This window comes from Diabrotica virgifera, chromosome 1 (genome assembly GCF_917563875.1).
Source record: "Diabrotica virgifera virgifera chromosome 1, PGI_DIABVI_V3a".
Classification (NCBI taxonomy): Eukaryota; Metazoa; Arthropoda; class Insecta; order Coleoptera; family Chrysomelidae; genus Diabrotica; species Diabrotica virgifera.
In genome coordinates, this window is record NC_065443.1 from 252,433,744 (window position 1) to 252,454,986 (window position 21,243).

Below are 21,243 nucleotides of genomic sequence, written 5' to 3' on the forward strand. Positions count from 1 at the left end.
TGACCGAGTTATTAAGCCTTAAAAATGGCCATTTTCGCGTTTTTTAAATTTTAAGTTGCTTATAACTCGAAAAAGATCAACTTTAGAGAAAAATTATAAGAGACCTTTTTTGTCTAGAATGGTCCAAAAAACCTAAAAAAAAATTAGACCGGGCCAAAATATGGATTTCTGCAATTTGATTAAAAAAGAATTGGCCCACTTTTCTCGTGGGCGACTTCTTGAACCTTATTCTGGGATGTCTCACGAATGTGATTATGCAAAAATATCTCATGGGAATATTTTTCCCAACGAACCCGCCGTTTCCGCCTTGTCTAATATTACTTTCAGGGAAATTCCACCCCAAAACATCAGAGCCTCCATTAAACAATCTCGTCTCTCTTATGTTGCGTTGTGCATACCGCTTACCTGGACGACCAATAACTTTTATAGGTGTTGATAAAAACTGTTTACTTTATGTGCCTTTCTGTTTTTAAATTAATATCTAAACTGTTATTTTTTTGTTAATTTAGTTTTGTTTCAGATAAAAAACAATTTAAAGAGTTAAACCACCTATTTTCTTTGTTATTTTCTTTGTTTCTAAAGATATCAGGGAGATTAAAAAAACAAAATGTTCACAAAACATAAGACTACAATACGATTCCGATGTATACTTAGATTTGTACCTACCTCGTCCTCTCTACAGGGTGTTTCAAACTAAACATAAGAAAAACATTTCTTTTCTTTCAACCGGTATAAGTAGAAAAAAGAAGTTTGAGTAAATCTTCGGACAGCTGTGTAAATACTAAAGAAATATCTAAAATAATAAAAAAATTAGCGGAATCCGTTAATCCGTTCACGAAAAAATCAACTATGAAAATAAGCATACATTTTCTATATACATACCTAACTTATGCCTCGCAGTGTAGTTTTCAATGCTTGATTTACATCCAAAACAGTTACTCGTGCAGTTACACTTACTAGTATTAAAAGTCAAGAACTCTAGTAATAATGCCAGAAAAATTAAGGAAAATTAACTGACCGAACACACAAATAAACAATATTTTTGTCTAGCAGTGTATAAGTACCCGAACTTTCTTATAAACAATTTCTTTTGTATCAAAGGAACAAAAAAGAAAGATAAGCCAATAAAAAGTTTGGAGTCACCTGAACCTATTAATTTTGAGTTTAATCACTGCTTGTAAAGTTGCTCAACTGGAATGCATGCTATTATTATTATTATTGTTTTGACTTTGGTTTGGAATTTATGTGCATAACCTACAAATATAGATGGTTTTAAATATCGCACGAAAAGATAATAAGTAAACTTCGGCTTAGACTTCTTGATCTAATAGGTGTTGTTCTTAAGTATATTAAAGTTTACATGTTTTCTACAAAAACATTGTTTATGTGTGGTTTAGTGTGCAAATTGTTAAGCGAGTTTGAATCATTTTAAATTTTTTTATAATTGGTGTGTGAATATTATCAACATATGTACTGCATTTTTCTATCCTCATAATGTTTACAAACGGGTTGACTGATATACAGTGATGAGCGCTCTAATAACCGGCAAAATAACGTAAAAGATGGAAAACATATTAAGTTGTGAGATAAAAAGAAATGAAACTAGTGGAGTTGGGAAATTTAGCGATAAAAACCTATAAATTTATATTCTATTTATTGTTTCCCACCTTTAGATGTATCGAACGAGTTTGGCAACTGCCACTGTGACAGTGACAGTTTTAGTTGACATACTTCTCTGATAGATCTAAAGATGGGAAACAATAAATAGAATTTAAATTTATAGGTTTTTATCGCTAAATTTCCCACCGCCACTAGTTTCATTTCTTTTTATCTCACAGCTTACTATGTTTTCCATCTTTTGCATTATTTTGCCGGTTATTAGCGCGCTCATCACTGTATGTCTAATAATAAATGTTTTACAATTTTTCAAGCGATACCTCTAGATTTACTTTTACAAACCAAAACATGTTGCCACACTTCATTGTTTAGCCAATCACGTCCACAGCTCGACCTAGGCTCCCATCAGTTTCTTCCAATGTTTTCTATTCTGAGTGCTTGTATCCACTTTCCCAATACTCGTTTCACGTCATTAGTGGTCCTCATCGACCTCATTTTTCAGCAGATGAGTTTAAAAGTTCGCGGCGTCGTTGTAATAGTGGACATATCGGAAACTAATTTTATCATACTGGTTACATGGTTGCGTTTAGCCATGTAGGGTTTTGTCATCATATTCTTTATCGCTCAATGTACATATCTGGGTCATTATATGAGGAGCATTCCACCTGTATGTTGGACTTAGCGGATAGATTCAGTGACTGTGAGTTCTGTATTTGTGGTGACTACAACCTACCTGAGGCATCCTGGTATAATCTTAATGATGGTGTAACAGTTGAGTGTCCGCAACACTATCCGGCAAATATTATTTGTACTTGCTACAATTTTCTTAATATGTCACAAGTAAATACTTTGCCTAACCTTAATAATAAATTTTTAGATCTACTTTTTTGTACGCAGAGGGATGCAGTTGTGTCGATTTCTACTAATATTCTATTGAATACTTCTCAACATCATTCAGCTTATACTATATTGTTACCTGCAGCGAATTTAAATTTGTTTCTTAAATATGATGTATTTTATCATGATTTTAAAAAATGTAATTATCAGGTTTTAAATGAACATTTAGCATCAATTCCTTGGAACGAGGTATTAGATGTATCACATATTAATTGATGCATAGAAAATTTTTACCATATTTTATATGACGTCTTCAGTATGTTTGTTCCTGTCAATCGGTTTAAATCATTGAACTTTCCAGTTTGGTTTTCACGAGAATTGATTTAACTTGTCATACAGAAAAAATAGCTCACCGGTATTTTAAAGCATCAGGCAACTCATATGAGGAATTTTCAGTATTAACCTTTAACTACACACGCTGGCGTACTTTGTACGCCACATATAAGAATTCTACTGGAAATATATTTAAAAATTTAATTTTTGACCTTGCTTATTTTTCTAACCTATCACTGGAATGTGCTTTACAATTTGGTTTTAGTTTCGTTATAATCGGCGTTCTGGAAAGATCGTAATTTACATTTTATTATTTGTTGTTTCCGGTGGTGTACAATATACCCCAGGATTATATTACTATAAGTCATAATATAAGTACATTATTTTAATTGTTTTTTAGTCATTATGGCAAAAAATATATTTTTCTTTGTTAACAACACTTTTTCTCCTGTAAAAAATCACATTTAAAAAATTTTTTTATTATAATTTTATTTATCATGGAATCCAGTTATTCCATGATTCCAGTTATAAATCCCAATTGGCTTACTGAAAAGGAACTCCAAGTATTCACTGATGCCGAATAAGGTTTATAACAAACAACTAAGTGTATTTTTTCAAAAAAAATTAAACAAATTCGCTGTTTTTAAGTGTATTTTCTTGTGGCGTACAAAGTACGCCACGCGTGTAGTTATGTTATAACTTGATGCGCGGGTAGTTAAAGGTTAAGGAAAAGATGTAAATCATTACAAGCAGTATGTTATAAAAATTATTTAGAGAATATTCAAGCAAATCTTTCAAGCAATCCCCGCTCTTTTTTTTTAGACATGTTAATGCTACACGTGGGTCTAACGCTTATCCTAATGTAATGTCTAATGAAGGTGGGGATGTAATAGCTCAGTGTGGTGAGGAAATAGTCAATCTATTTGCCAATTATTTTTCGGGTACATATAATGATAGTGAGTATAATTTACCTAACTTTGAATTAGAGTACAGTGTAGATATCCAAACTCTGGAATTTAATCTGACTGATGTTTTTGAGGGAATTATGAGTTTAAAAACTACATATTTTCTTCAGGGCCCGATGGTATACCTGTAGCACTTATTAAGAACTGTATGTTTTCTTTTTGCAAACCTTTACAACAAATTTTCAATTTATCATTGTCATCATCTATATTTCCACATTATTGGATTGTGCATTGACATTTAGAAGCCATTATCTTAAAATTAAGGAAACGGGATTTCGCAATCTTGGTTTTATTTATCGCAACAGTCATGATCTCTTACCTACTGTATTCAAATTACTGTACTGCTCTCTAGTGCGCTCAGGACTTGAATACTGCTCTGTTGTTTGGTCTCCATTTCATCAAGTTCACATTGATGGATTGGAGAGCGTTCAGCGGAAGTTTCTAAGATCTCTAGCTTATAAAGCACATACTAATATAAGAAATACTGAAAATTTCGTCATAGATTATTCTGGAATAATGTTTCAATTTAACATTGCTACACTGAAGAACCGCAGGTTGAGAGCGGATATGTTGTTTCTATTTAAAATTCTAAACAATGCTATTAATTGTCCCTCGTTATTGGATAACGATGCTTAAACACAATACATAGAACTCGACACACTGCACTCTTTTATATTCCTTTTCATAGGACTGAGTATGCTCGTCATTTTCCCTTGTCGAGAATGCTCAGCTTCTGAAATGACATGCTACTTGATCCATTCTGTCCAAGCATTAATATCTTCAAAAGGCAGCTTGGGAGTTTAATGATTTAAATATATGTGATATTTTTCATCTTCTGTGATTTGATATACTGTGTTATTTTACAAATTTTATTGTTTAATTGTCTTTTATTCGTTGATTTTTTTATGCTTTTTGTACATGATCTTTACTTTTACTTTTACTATTTTTTTTTGTATTCTTTTGTAAATGGTTTACTGTTGAAATAAATAAATAAATAAAATAAATAAAAACGAAAAATCGATAATTTTTGATATATCGGGTTTTGCCTTAGTACCACAGTGTTAATGTTCGATATTTCCCGCGTAAAATTGTTTTGCTTGGAGATTTGGGGTATCTGTGTGACTTAAAACCGAAAGCATTCATTGATTATGCGAATTGTCTGAATGAGAACACAGTCTTCTTTATGAACATGAAGACTGTTAAGCTACAATGAAGCACAATACAAATCTCAATAATACATCTCAGTTTTCTCTACATTTTTCACCAAGTCGTTCGTATCTTTTCACATATTTAGTAACGTTTGGAAACAGTTGAAATTTTATAAACTATTAGTTCTAATCATATTATATCAATTTAATCTATATTTTTAATTCCAGGCTGACGACAGCAACCTAAAACTCTTGGAACGTGAAATAGCCCTTCAACAACTACAGGAACTGCCCCATCAGGAGCCTACAGAAAAAGTAGTTAAGCCACGCTTCTCAAGATCTGCACCTGCATTGGTAAAGAAGGAAACTAAAGAGGAAAAACCCAAACCTAAACAATCTACCCCATCAAAACCAACTTCGAAATCTCCGCAACAATCAAAACAGGCAGAAAACCAACATAAAGAGGAACAACAATCAAAATCCAAAACACAGTCTATCAAAAAGTCGTCGCCTACAATTGACTTACCAATAGAAAAGAAATCTGTGAATATCGAACCTGTTCCAATAGAAAAGAAACCTGTGGAGATCGAGCCTCAAGTTAAAGTCAACATGGTGCTGAAAACTTATTCTAGGAAAAGGAAACCCTCTGATATTCACGATTTCGACACCCCATCCCCGAAGCGATCTGCTTTTGAAGATCCCGACGCCAACCAAATTTACGAAAAAGGCGATCCACTAGCACTCCCTTCAGATGTTTATGTCACTAAAAGTTCCAGAGTCATCAAAAAGAAGGTCATTTGGGATCCGGATGATGAACAGACTTCCAAACCCGCGTCAGTGAAAATAGTTGACACTACCAAAGTTTATGGCGCCAAGACTGAGAAGAGTGACAGAAAGCAAACGGGAACTCCCACTGGTGACAAAATTAAATCTGATCAGAAAACTACCCCCAAGTCGGCTGAGAAAAATACTACTGAGAAGAATATCGTCAAGAAACCTGTTGCCAAACCGAAGACACCGCTTAAATCAAAGAGAGGTAGGTTTATTATTTAGTAAAAACAAGTAATTGGACTTCGTAAGTCCTAGGTTTTCACCCAATGTGACCGGAAGTAGAACTAAAAGTCGATATTTAAACTCTTCGTCTACATTTTTGTCAGTTGATATAATATGATTTCACCAATTCCGAGTCATTTTTGCCAAACTTTCGGTCATAACTTTTTAACCGGAAATCACGTCAAAGCTGGAACTAAAGATTCAAGCTCTACTTTTCAATACGCGGCTAGTGATATGGCACTTCCGGTTAGAGCTTTTTAAGTGGGGTAGGTCTGGATCCCACGTATGAAAAAAAAGTTGATTAATAGCAAGCTGAAAATTTGTTAATAGCTTAAGGGTGTCTAGTCGGACAAACTTTGATATATGGAAACACTGGAACAGGGGCAGTTTTAATTGTGGAACAGGTTAAAATTTGGAACGGTCAGACCACGAAAATGGCACATGTATTTTGTCCGACAGAACAGACTTAAACTCTTCGAACAGAGATTAAACTCTCATGCAAAAATCAGACTGCTATTTATCACCAAATGGGCGTTTTAATGAGTGGAACATGTAGAATATGTCAAATGACAGGAATTATGACAGGTGATAAATAGCAATCTGATTTTTGCATGACAGTTTAATCTCTGTTCAGAGAGTTTAAGTCTGTTCTGTCAGACAAAATAAATGTGCCGTTTTCGTGGTGTGACAGTTCCAAATTTTTAACCTGTTCCACAATTAAAACTGCCCCTGTTCCAGTGTTCCCATATATCAAAGTTTATCCGGCTAGACACCCTTAAGCTATTAACAAATTTTCAGCTTGCTATTAATCTACTTTTTTTCATACGCGGGATCCAGACCTAGGAATGATATAAAATCCAAAAGTATATTATTATTAATATACTTCATCACTATACGTTGGTAAAAGAAATATAAGTCAATTTAGTCAACTTTTCAGGAGAAGCAAAAAACGATAATTATGTAATTGGCATATTTGCTACCAATTTTATCTACAGCCAAATAATTTTATATCTATATTTTTTTGTGTTAATTTGATGGCCTTGACCGAGCCAATTAGCCAGACATTATACACTCACGGACAATATTATTGCATATTTTGAAATTATCCCGTGAACTTAGATTTTTTGTGCTGTCCCCAGTCTCATATAAATAGGATTTCTTTTCCGGATGTATTATTGTATCATGTAAATGGTATAATAGGATTTAAATTTAATATGGGCTATATGGTGGCCAATATAGTTTTTAAATTGAATCTCATCAAGGTAAGTGTTCATTATTCTACTGACATGAAGACCTGCGTCATGGTGCGTTAACACAAATTTGTTATCCAATATGGCTGGCAAATGGCAAAACATGATCTTCTAAAATGTTTTTAATGTACCTATCAGCTGTCATTCACCCAATCACCTCCACAAGTTCGGTCTCTCCTTTCCAAGAAATTCCACTCCATAGCACTATGCCGCTACCATCAAAATTAACACTCTGTATGACGTTACATCTGGCATATCGTTCACCACATGGAAGCAAGCTATACAAAACTTCGTCTACAGAAGAGTTGGCGAACAGTATGCCAGTTGTAACCTCATACAGAGCGTTAATTTTGGTGGTAGCGGTATAGTACTACAAAGCGGTATTGCTTTGAAAGGACATACCGAACACATGGAGGTGATTGGCGAATGCCAACTGATACATACATTGAAAACATTTTAGAAGATTATGTTTTGCCATTTGAAAGCCATATTGGATATGACATGGCTGCTAATGCACATCTTCATGTCGCTAGCATAGTGAAGACTTACCTTGATGAGATTTAATTTAAAAATTATACTGGCCAGCATATAGACCAGATCAGATTTTAATCCGATTATAGCATTTATATACTTTAAAACATCGCATTTGGAAAAAAAATCCTATTCCTATGATACAGGGGGCTAAGGAAAGCAGCAAAAAAAATTTCACTCCACATGCATATGCAATATTTTTGTCCGTGAGTATATATTACCACATTGACTTGTTCTATTGATAAACAAGGTAAAGATATGGTCCTTTATAGTCTTTTTCGACACAAATAATATTTTGACCATTTGTGACTTACTCTCTTTTTACCGAACACCCTAGATTTTATTTCAAAAACTTTCAAACTCCATCACCTATAACAAGTGCATACTTTCTGTATAGGTTTAAGTGAGGTGGACAGATTGCTGATGGACGAAGGGGCAGTGAAGATGCTCTACGATCTGAAGAGCGACGAAACACCAACAAAGAAAAAGAAAACCATCTATTCTGTGGAACGAGCTGCGAAGGACATCATCAAAAAAGCGAACGTTCTTAAAAATGATCTCGTCCAAAATACCGGTGGCGAATCCCAGAAAACGTTAAGAAAGAAGGAAGGATCAGGGTCAAATACATCTTCGCCCATGGTTAAACCACCCCTTCAAGAACCTGTACCTATTATGGAGCGTAAGATGTCAAAAGATTCGACGAGAAGTTCGGTCCATACGCCGCCCAGATCGCCCACGTTTTTCGCTTCACAAACTTCGATGTTGATTCGAAGAAGGTCAAGCAGTTCTTTGTCAAGCGACTCTGAAAGTGACTCTCAGAAATCTAAGGTAAGTTCGCCATAGAAAAAGAATTCGCCGTGAAACAAAATCAAGGGACGTATTATATTTCATTTGGTTCAGAGAGCATATGTATATTGAAACGGTTCAAAAGAACGCAATTATTTTGCCTTATGCAGAAACCACAAATTGTAAATTTATCGTAACATATTTTTGTCTCACCCTGTAGACCTAAAAATATAGCTTCATATGCCAAGCGAATGTAAGGAATTTATTTAAACGTGAGAATTTGAAGTTTATCTGTCTTGTTACAGAAAGACCTTATTGTATTTTACGGTCATATATTCGATTCCCTGTGTTCCGTTTGTGATGTAAAAAAAATAGTTACAATGTAGCTAATGTTCGTTTTGGCTCCAGTTTTCCTGGTAGTTAGATACAAATACGTGTTCATATCAATGTCAAAAAGCGCGGGTGTTAATTGAGTACTCAGCAATACCTTTCTTCAAAATGTTGGAGCTAAGTAAGGATCGCTGACACGGCTAAATGACCCTATTGGTCAAAGAGTATAATTCCCTACCAAAGAGGTTGGATTTAGAATGTATTTCGATTTTCCTATTGGTTAATAAATACGTGTAGGAGGCTTAGATATTTTTTTATTGGTCAAAAAAGAGAATTAGGTGACTGAAAGGAGAGGGAACAGAGCTTGGGACAGAAAATCAAAGTTCTGAGGAAGGACAATTAAGTTTTAGCGGACATGCAGTGAACAAGTCCAATTTTTGTTGTCTGTGTCAAAGTTAGTCTCAGATGGAATCTTGAAAGATTCTGTAGTGCAAGTCGCAAATGCGATGTGTTTGTTGTAGATACCATGCCGGTATATTTTTTTGTGTTGTTCCGTTCAAATAAATGGAATAGTGTTCATAGTAGTGGCGTTTAGTATGTCTGTTGCAAGAAGAAATTAACTCAATCTTCGCGGGGCGTAGTTCCTGATTTTTTAACTAATAACCAATAGTCTTAAAAAATTTGTTTTATCATCAAGTTGATGAAAAGTGTCACTAATAAATCAAAATAAGCAGTTACTTTTAATATAGACCAAGACTATGGAATTTCATCTTTCGAATAAAAAAAAAGAACAAGTTGTGTAATAGTACTTTAGATCCGAAATTGTAAAGTGTAAGTGAAGTTCGCCGTACCGCCTTACCAGAGCTCCAGCGAGCTATACCAGTCCAGCAGCCCACAGAACAATCACCGCAGGTCATCAGGTATTATCTACAAACTGTTTACTTCTTTTTTCGAAGTTTTGAAAACGCGAAAGACTTAGTATGTTTATTCCTTTTTTTACCAGTTCAGTTTTATTTCTTTTTAACAATTTTTCTATATAAATAAATTATGATTGTGTTTCAAACTTATATGTCTTTTTATTCTTTTTGCACCATCTATCTCTGATCCTTATTGTAATAGAAAATACAGACCACCTCAGACATCAATGGTAAGTACCGTTTTCTATTCAAAGGAATACCATTTTGATTATTTTGTTTTGTAATGTAATTTTTGTATAGGCACATGGCAATAGATTTTGATTTGTTAATGGCGCCCAATTATTATTAATTTCTTTTCTTTATAACAAATATTATTTCAAAAACTCACTCCCTAAATTCTCTGAGACTGTAGCTACCGGGGTATTGCAAAAAGTTATATAGCACGAATTATGCCAAGCCTATGATGTAACATTAATGTCTAACATTAAAGTATATTTTTATATTTATTTAATTTGTCGTGCTACAATATATGTAGATAACCATACAGTCTCTGATGATTCCTAATGAGAATTAAACTAGTAAGGGTGTTTATGGCGCTCTCTGAACCAAATGAAATATAATACGTCTATTGATTTCGTTTTACGGCGAATTCTGCTGCCACGCTGAATAGACAGGAAGTGAGGTGCAAATTATAGACCTCTCCGTGTCTTCTCTAATTCAGCATTTATTTGGTTTGCAAGTAATAGAAACCACGAAGGCGTAACCACAAACTTGGTTTCATTAAAAGATTTATTTCTCCGGAAATAAAACTTCGAATTTTAAGTTCACAATATTTTTATTCATTAACCCCTTAACACGTTCAGTGCTGTTATAATACTAGTAACTTTCCTGCCGGCCTGATACATATTTTTGAAGTTTTTGTTCTGCATTGTTATTAATTTGTCTTATCATAAGAGTTAAATGTTTAAATTAAACAAACAATTGAGTAATTTTTGTGTGACGTACCGGTGCGTCATCAGCACGACAGACCGAATATTGATCTAGTGTGCACATGACGCACTGCTGCGTCATAGATAATAATAGTGTATTATTGCATATACGTCTTCTTCTTCTTCTTTTTGTGTAGACATGACTCTGTTTTTAAATGTTGCATATTATACAGTTGTTGTAATATAAAAAACTAAGAGGATTAAATAAAATTTATTTACATAAAATTGATGAACATAGAAAAGCAAAACTTAAAACATACCTATAAAATATATAAATAAAAAATTAGTTTGTGCAAAAACATTAACTCTTGTGGTATTCTTCTAAACATTTTCCAATACACAAACCTGGCTGATCAGCCTATTGAATACAATGGTAAGCAGAGTCTTTCCTTATTTTTTTGCTCCAACAAATTTTGCATCGTTTTCGCATAATTCTTGCATCTGCATTCCTTATTTTAATTTTCTCTAGCAGGTGCTTTGTAGTTTTAACGTTTTTAAAAAAAGTTTATACTATCTCAGTGTTTTTCGGATACTTGGGTAATATGCTACCATACAGTTTATACCGCTCATATTTATGTCAATTGTACTCTTCGATAGGTAAAGGTATTTTCTTTGTTACTCCTTTTCTGTTTTCTACGTCAGTAATGTTGTTTTCAATCACTGTCGATATAATGTACAACACATTCCTGTTATCCCTCAATTTACCGATCATTACACCATCCTTGTAGGCAGCTGTTGTATTACCCTTGTCCAATGTTGCAGATTCCACATCTTTGGAATTTTCCTTTCTTCCTGTCCATTAGGGTACCAGTGCAGTAAGTTTGTGCTTCTAGTAGTCGCTTTGCTAAAACAAACTATTGTAGAAATTATCCATGAACAGTCCAACGACATTTTTTTGAGTGATGTCGAATTGACATACTATCAAAACTTTTACGTTTACATATTACTTTTAAGAAATTTTCATGTTTTTATATAAGTTGTATAATTATTAATTTGTAACCACGAGCAGTAAGTTAAGTTTTATATTTTGAGTTTTATCTAAATTTAAACATTTTTATTTGTAGATAGTCTTGATAAAGAAAATAAAATTTTCGAAAGCTCGACTAATAAGTTCAAAGTGTTTCACTGAATAGCCCAAAAATTTATTGACTGCATTCCCCAAAAAAAAATTTTTTTATTACAATTCCAACAGTCATTACATATTAACAAACATGCCCTGAATTTGGGTAATTTCTCATTAGGCGCATAACAACTTTTTCAGTATGTCCAACACCTTCAAGCTCATCTGATTATCCTGAATAACTTTATTCATCGAATAAACTACTATTCTATGTTGGTGAAACCAGCCATTAGAGGATTAAATAAAATTTATGAACGTAGAAGGAAAAAAGTTAAAACGTGCTTTCATAACTGCATATTATATTAACAAAACCATAATTTTAAATCCTAGATTATTTTTTGAGACGTACATACCTTACCACAAGTGCTATCACTCCTACGATACTCACACTACAAGTGCTAGCATACAGTTAAACATTATATTCGATAAGGTATATGACCCACCGGTGCGTCATCCGCCCCTCAACAAGAAACAGCTTGACGCACCGGTGCGTCATCAGCACTGAACGTGTTAATGTACACATTAATTTTTGAAGTTTCGGTCAAAAACTGATCAAATTTTTTAAGTGAGAATGTATTTATGTATAATTCAATTTAAAAAAAAGTATTTTCAGTGGATAATCTATATAAAATCTTTATATATAAGGCATAAGGCACAAAATAGTTCTAAGAATAAAAAACACGATTCACTTCAGACTGCTTTAAATGCACTAACGCTTTGTATGAAAACAAAATACTGAAAATTCTACAAAATGCAATTCGTATCGATTGCCAATGGTTCGGACAGCAAGTTTTTAGAAAATAAATCTCATTTTACAATGTCTTAACACTGGCTGGGAAAAAAAAGGTATCTATGTACCACTGTTTAGTACACTAACGCTTCAAATAAATACAGATTTTTAACAATTCAACAAAATTCAATGTATCAATTGTTCAATGGTTCCTACTGCAAGTTATTAGATAAATAAATATCATTTTACAATGACAACACAGTCTTGGCAATAAAAAAGGTATATATATGTAAAAGAAGAAGAAGAAATGTAGAAAAGATTTTAACGCTTTTATACAAATACCAACTTCGTAAGAGCTTGAAAAATTGAAAGATAATTTAGTGGTTGCTTGTGTCAGAGTCGAGCGTGCCCAAAATTGCCAGTAAGATACGCTCGTGTCAGAGTCGAGCACGTACATTAAGGGGTTAACGTTATTAAACTTGGCGTAAGACTATTTAAATTCATCAATAGAAAAAATATCTCTCCCAATGGCGCTACAGCCCAAATCGAGGGTTAGTCTCCTCCAATCATGCCGATCTTCTCCAGGTTCTCTAGCAAACTTTGCGCATCCGCTGTCACTTCATCCTTCCACCTTTTCCGTGGTCTTCCCCTTGGTCCTGCGCTCGGCATTTTACTATTAAGGACCGCCCTTCATTCTCACTACATGACCAGCCTATAGAAGTCTCCAAAGTTTAACGAATTCTTGGATTGGTATCTCTTTGAACACTTGATAGAGTTCATGGTTGTACCTGGATCTCTATTCTCCGTTTTCGTTAATAAGTCCAAATATCTTCCTTAGGACTTTGCATTCAAATACTTTCAACTTTCTTTTTGGGTTTTCTATCATCACTCTCTCGCATCCATAACATACTATATATTGGTATTTTAATAGTTTTGTAGAGCCTGACTTTCTAACTCCAGTGTGTGTTTTTAGAGCTGATCACATGGGCGAGTGAAGAATAAGCTTTGTTTCCCTTTACGGTTTTTTGAATTTCTGGTTCATCTGTTCTATCCGTATTTAATGCAACTCCCAAATATGTGAAACTTCCTACAGTTGCAATATCGTCCTCTAATTCAACCATGCGTGTGTTTCTCCTAACTCTCATGTGTTAGCTTTTGTGTCTTTTGTATATTTATTTCTATCCGGTTTCTTTTTTTTTTTGTTTTTTAGTTGTGAATATATTTCTGCCACCTCTTCGTTCTGCAAGACATAATGCTGATGTCGTCGACATAGGCGGCAATCTGAATTGGTTTATTTGTCAGAAGATACAAAGAGAAACAAAAAATAAAACTTTAAAACACTGGTGGCAATTTTTTGTCTCCTAAAAGGCAATTTCTTTTGTCTTCTAAAAAAATGCCACCGGTGTTTTAAAGTTTTTTTTGTTTCTCTACCAATTTTTATCTGGTTAAACTTGTCTTGAAGTTAATGTTAAAAAGAAGATGGTGAAAGTTACCAAGTTACAGTGGCAATAATTTCAAATCCAATTCTTTCGCACTCCCCTTCCTTTAGGTTGCCAAATCCCACAATGAAAGTTAAGGTTAAAGAAATAAATGAAAGACTTACTCACAATCAATTTATTGTACCTTGGACGGCCCAAGGCCCAATTTCGAACACTAAACATTGCTGTTCATCGACAGGTCCCCGGAAAGATTTCTTAAATGCTAAAATTACAATTGTAACTATTAAGAGTTCTATCGGGTATATGTACTATACATTATGTCAATATTATTTATGCATGGTGTGAAAGGGTACATAATTATATTTACATGCCGGCATAGACTTACAATTTTGTTGACGGCAACTCGGAAAAGGGGTGCAGAGGATCTGAAAACATTCTCTCAGGTTTCTAAGCCATGACGTCCTTCCTGACCTCGCCCTCTTCTGCGACCTCGCCCTCTTCTTTCGTCTACCTTGCCTTGTATTATTAAATTGAGTATTTTATAGCTTTTTGTTGCGTAAGTGCAAGTCGTAAGCCAGATGTGATTCAAGATACGGTGGGAATTGTCGGAGGAGTTCATTTACCGAGTTTGTCTAAAAAACAAACTTTTGTTGTTTTTGTTTTAAGCCAAATGGCACTATACGCCGTGAACGGATATTGTTAAGACAAGCAGATGTCCTCATTTCACACGACGGTTTCTGCATAGTTATATTTTTCTCAAAAAATACCACCAACTGTGTTTCTCACAATGTGTGTGGAGGTTCTGTTAAATTTTTTAATTATGTCTTAATGTCCGCTTTACGACAGCTGCCAATTTGCATGAGAAAAACCATGAAATGAATTCCCACACTATACTGTATCATAGATCCTTTCTTGAACTCTTTGTTATTACCGAACCAGATCTCCCAGTTTATTAGCCTCCTCGTTTCGCACACAGATATCAAACCGGATGCCAGTAGACTGCCAGATGCTTAAGTTATTTTTAGATATTAAAAACCTTGGCGCTTAGATCGGATATTGTTAAGACAAGCAGATGTCTTCATTTCACACGACTGTTTCCGCATAGTTATATTTTTCACAAAAAATACCACCAACTGTATTTGTTATTTTTTCACGTCCAGATCGTTAAGTTATTATTAGATATTAAAAACCTTGGCGCTTAGACCGGATACTGTCTAGACACACCAGATGGCCAGGTCGTTGACTCTGCTCATTTTGCTAGTCCAATATCATATATTCCCCCACCCTATTTTTAGACCGGATGTTCACTGCCAGATGTTCCACCACATTTTGCACGAACAATATCATATTCCCCCACCCTATTTTTAGACCGGATACCAGTAGACTGCCAGATGTTCCACCACATTTTGTGCGAAGGATATATCACTACTTGGGTGTTGCATAACATGGCCAAAATATTCAAGTTTTCGATTTTTAACTGTTCTGACAACTACCGTAACTTTTCTCATCCGATGCAAAACAACTTCAATACGAACTCTATCCTCCCATCTTATTCGTTGGATTCTCCAATACACCCATATTTCAAAGGCTTCCAGTTTCTTGAGAAGTGTATCTGTTAAAGTCCAACCTTCGATGCCATGTAGAGAACACATAACATCTCACTAATTTAATTTTCAGACTTGTATTCACAATAACAGTTTCTTCATCTTAGAATGCAGCAATAACTTTTTCGTAAGTCTATTTACTTCTTTAACATCGTTGAAATTGACTCAAACGTGGACATATAATGCGACCAGAACCGTAAAAATGGCATCAGCTTCATTTCATCCATTACTATATCACTTAAACCTTACGATTTTCATCTACATTCAGCTACATTCTATTGTAACACTCACCTAGTTACATTCGATTGTAACAAAAACAGGTTAGCGAATAGGTGATTTTTTCTTTACTTTCTTGGAATCCGCTCTTTGTTTTGATTTGATATGCCCAACTTGTGCCCAAAAGTGGGGAAATGTCCTTCATCAACCTATTTCAATTTTTTATTTTACCTGTTATGTCTATTTCGCTACGACCATTACAACATACATTGTATGAACATAACGCTGCAAATTTTATAATAGTAACAAAGTAGATTATCGGTTAGAGAGCAATCAATGAGACGTATATTTGGATACTATTTTCAGTTTATTGTTTAAAAAAATATTATTAGTAATCCAGGATTACTTTTAATAGGGCTTTTCATTCACAGTCATTTGTTTCGAGCTTCTGTCATGTGTCACATAATATTAATATATCTACGTCATACGTTATTGGTATATAACAATGATACAAACCAAAGACGTATGGCGTAGATATATTAATATTATGTGACACATGACAGAAGCTCGAAACAAATGACAATCGATGAAAAGCCCTATTCAATAAACGCGGCAAATTTTGAAAGTATTTTGACCAAGGAACTTGTTTATTATGTATTTCTGATTAGTGCGGCAATATTATAAGAATTGTGCATTTAATGATAGAAGCATATAATTTGGACCACATATACTACACATATAAAGGTTCAAAATTAGATAGGAGGCCATCTCAGCTTTTGCCTTTTACAAAAATGGCGGGGATTCAAAATGGCGACTATACATATGTGACTAATAGCACGATAACTTTTGAACGAGACTTCAGATTTCAACCATATTTGGTATATAGGTTTTTTTATGTATAAGATGGAGGTATTGAACCGGAAGAATCGGTTTACCAGAAGTTGTAGAATCGGTTTACCAGAAGTTGTATTTTTCCTGGTTTTTATGTAAAAATATGTTGTTTTTTTTTAATTATTTCACCCTGTATGTATTAATTTTGCAAATAGTTAATACGGCCATTAAAAAGAGCGTAAAAATATTTTTTAGGAAATATTTTTAACTTTTTAGTTATGTTAATTACCATTTATTAAGTACAAAACGTATCTTCACATGTACCTATATGCGGCAGATTCGTGCAAATATTATAAGAATTATTGTGCATTTAAAGGTATAATTTGGACTACATATACTACACATATAGAGGTTCAAAAGATACGAGGCCATCTCAGTTTTTGTTCCTTTTACAAAAATGGCGGGCATTCAAAATGGCGACTATACATATGTGACTAATAGCACGATAACTTTTGAACGAGATGTCTTCAACCAAATTTGGTATAAATGTTCTTTTTGTGATGAATAATATCGAGGTCTTGAACCTGAAGAATCGGTTTACCAGAATTTGTGTTTTTACTGTTTTTTTTTATGTAAAAATATGTTGTTTCTTTTTCAATTCGTTCACTCTGTATATATTAATTTTTCAAAAAGGTGATACCGGCGTTGAAAAGAGCGTAAAAATATTTGTTATGAAATATTTTGAACTCTTTAGTTATATTAATTACCATTTAATACATGCATAACGTATCTTCACATGTAGGTACCTATGTGCGGCAGATTCGTGCAAATAATAATATAAGAATTATTGTGCATTTAATGGTAGAAGCATATAATTTGGACCACACATACTACACATACAAATATTCAAATTTAGATGAGGCCATCTCAGATTTAGTCTTTTACAAAAATGGCGGGCATTCAAAATGAATCTACCGCCCATAGCTACATGTGAACATACGTTATGCATTTATTAAATGGTAATTAACACAACTGAAAAGTTCAAAATATTTCCTAAAAAATATATTTACACTCTTTTCAATGGTTATTACCTTTTTGGAAAATTTATATATACAGGGTGAAAGAATTGAAAAAGGTACACACAGGAAAAAACAACATATTTTTACATAAAAAAACAGTAAAAACACAAATTCTGGTAAACCGATTCTTCCGGTTCAAGACCTCGATATTATTCATCAAAAAAAGAACCTATATACCAAATTTGGTTGAAATCTGACGTTTCGTTCAAAAGTTATCGTACTATTAGTCACATAATGTATAGTCGCCATTTTGAATGCCTGCAATTTTTGTAAAAGGAACAAAAACTGAGATGGCCTCGTATCTAAATTTGAACCTTTATATGTGTAGTATATGTGGTCCAAATTATATGCTTCTACCATTAAATGCACAATAATTCTTATAATATTTGCACGAATCTGCCGCTTATAGGTACATGTGAAGATACGTTTTGCATTTATTAAAGGGTAATTAACATAACTAAAAAGCTAAAAATATTTCCTAAAAAATATTTTTACGCTCTTTTCAATGGTGGTATTAACTTTTTGAAAAATTAATACATACAGGGTGAAAGAATTGAAAAACACACAGCATATTTTTACATAAAAACCAGGAAAACACAACTTCTGGTAAACCGATTCTTCCGGTTCAAGGCCTCGATCTTATACATAAAAAAAAGAACCTATATACCAAATTTGGTTAAAATCTGAAGTCTCGTTCAAAAGTTATGGTGTTATGAGTCACAATGTATAGTCGCCATTTTGAATCCCCGCCATTTTTGTGAAAGGCAAAATCTGAGATGGCCTCATATCTAAATTTGAACCTTTATATGTGCAGTATATGTGGTCCAAATTATATACTTCTATCATTAAATACACAGTTGTTTCACATATCGGCTGCACTAGATACATTTAGAGATAGTGCAAACACTCCTGACCATGGAGCTGCGCGAAGGCGGAGTCAAAATTCACGGAAAGGCAGAAAGATTCTATTGTAGATACAGTGCGTTTCGCATGGGAGGGGGGACTAAACCAAATTTCGTCTACTGCGCCGTGGTCACGAGTGTTTGCACTATCTCTACTAATTAGTCATCCAAAAACGTTCATTTAGGAATAACATAAACCAGAGGTTCTAAAAAAGTTCTATATCTCATTCAATAAATTACTTTGTTCAAGTGACCCTAACTTTGTACTCACACAATGTATTTTCAGACTAAATCGAACAAAAAGACAGAATCTTCCAAATTGAGGAAGCAAAAGAAAAGCACCAGTAACGATAACAACAACTCCACCCCAAATAAAGATACTAAGAATGCCAAGTCTTCGAAAGAGATAACTGCCAAAGCTGTCAAAGGAGTACAATACAAATCATTTACTATGAAGAAGTCTGGAAAGCATATTGCCATAGATTTACATTATATCGACGAGGAGTGTCTGTTTACTATTCAGGTAGGTGGTCTAAATGTAAAATGTCTAAACTCTTTCTGTGTTAAATTATATAAAATTCTCGATTAAAATAAATAGCAAATTTCAGAAATATGTAAAGTATGAGAGAGGTTCAGACAGTAGGGATACAACATTTGTTAAAAATATAAAAGTGGTATCTACTAATTATCTATGTGCCAAAATATAAATATTATTTCTTCACATAATATCTATTCATTTCACGTTTGAAGTTTCAGGATCACGTTTTCTATTCGCTCCGTGTATGACTGACGCGACACCTAGCGTAGTCGCCTGAAATGTTTGGCGACCACAATTTGATGTTAAACATATGATACACATATTCCGATGGGTGAGTTGCGGAATTTAATTAAAAAATGAATATAATAAAACAAACGGTAATTTTATTATTGGAACGAAAATGTGTTTTGTTTAGGTCTCTCGGAAGAAAGGTCGATTGTTAAAAATGAGAGCGTTTGGTGCGACCCAAAGCGGCTGCCTGTCGAGTTGTTACTAAAAAGAAATACCACAACGATTACTGTTATCGTTCTTCCCTTTTGACCAGATGACTGACTAATAAATCATTTATTAGGTCTGGTGTATGCTTTCACAGTTACAACAAAAAACACTCGAATGCATGGTGAGTTGTTGACACACTTTATGTGGATGAGAAAACAGATGGTGACAGGTTAAAACCATGTTTTATATTTGAATGTGCATTTCGAATAACTAACGTTGTATGGTTTTTGAGAAAAAATAATAAAAGAAATAAGATAATATAATTAGCAGAAATAGTAATTATAGCGTAATGCTATACACATAATATGACATATTTGACGTTAATATGTAATATTTACTTATTTACCACTTTTGATAAAAGTTATAAAAACAATAAGTTCGACTTTCAAATAAACGTCAAATTAACCCATTACCGCCCAGCGTCCTCGTTTGAGGACGGTTTGTTTAGGTGAGGATAAAACAGTTTCTGGGTGAATATTTTGTGATTGCCTACCTCAGTGGTTTAGTAGAAGCACTACCGTAGGCATAAGTGTATGTATTCATGCTATATTTTTATTTGACGAAATACTAGCCCAAGGCGAAAAGTACGATTTTTAAGTTTACTGAACTATACTTACATCGGTGTGCATAAGTTCTTTGTATACAAAGGTAAGTTCTAAAAAGTTGTATTTTTTATTAGGTTATATCTACAATTTGCACAAAAAAATACGAAAATGACTACCCAGTAATAAAAATGTTAAAAAATTATAAGAGTATTATGCTTCCTCAAATGAGGACGCTAGGCAAATTCATATATTTTATGTAAATCTTTTACATTGGCATTTTTAGTAACTAATTATTTTTTTAGATTCTAGGATGAGACAAAAATATTTATTAGAGAAAACCGAACTGCAAAGTGTCCTACCACACAATAAAAATACCTAGAACAGAAGCCTTGAGGTGCATAATATGACTGGTGCTTTGACAACAACAATAGAGTTAATGTGCTTCTGTTGGAACCAATTATGATACGGTTTTTCTCTCCAACCAAGTTCAACAATGGAGTAAAAAGGAAAAAAAGAAAGTACAAGTGTCCCAACTATCCGTTATTTCCAATATATGGGTGGCGTGGATCACCATGACTGGTTGTAAGAAAAACACCATATATCTGTAAGAGGAAAAAAATGGTATTGGTGTCTTATTACACAAATGATAGATATGGCTATCCTAAATGGGTGCGTGCTATACAACATGATACACAAGGGAAAAATATATACATCAAAGAATTTAGGCGACAAGTAGCTTATTCATATCTAAAAATTGGACATGACGTAAGAATAAGCAAAGGTCGTCCATTTAGTCTTCCAAGTACATCAAGAAGCAATATTTCTGAAGACATTAGATATGATAGTAAAAACCACATTGTAGCAAAATGGGAAAAACAACGAATATGTCAAAATCGACACTATACGTCAAAACTGCGAACATATTGCCAGAAATGTAATGTAACGCTTTGCGTGTCGATTTGTTTTGAACAATGTCATAAAAAAA

General features: G+C 33.7%; 1 protein-coding gene across 2 annotated transcripts in view; it reads left to right on the forward strand.

Annotated features, from left to right (window-relative positions):
- LOC114335034 (uncharacterized) overlaps positions 1–21,243 on the forward strand; it is a 100,107-nt gene that overhangs the window by 55,320 nt on the left and 23,544 nt on the right. For both annotated transcript variants that reach the window (XM_028285190.2, XM_028285191.2), the window contains 3 exons: positions 5,129–5,936; positions 8,132–8,562; positions 18,964–19,200. In XM_028285190.2, the coding sequence (XP_028140991.1) occupies positions 5,129–5,936; positions 8,132–8,562; positions 18,964–19,200 (1,476 nt within the window). The remainder of the gene's footprint in view (positions 1–5,128; positions 5,937–8,131; positions 8,563–18,963; positions 19,201–21,243) is intronic.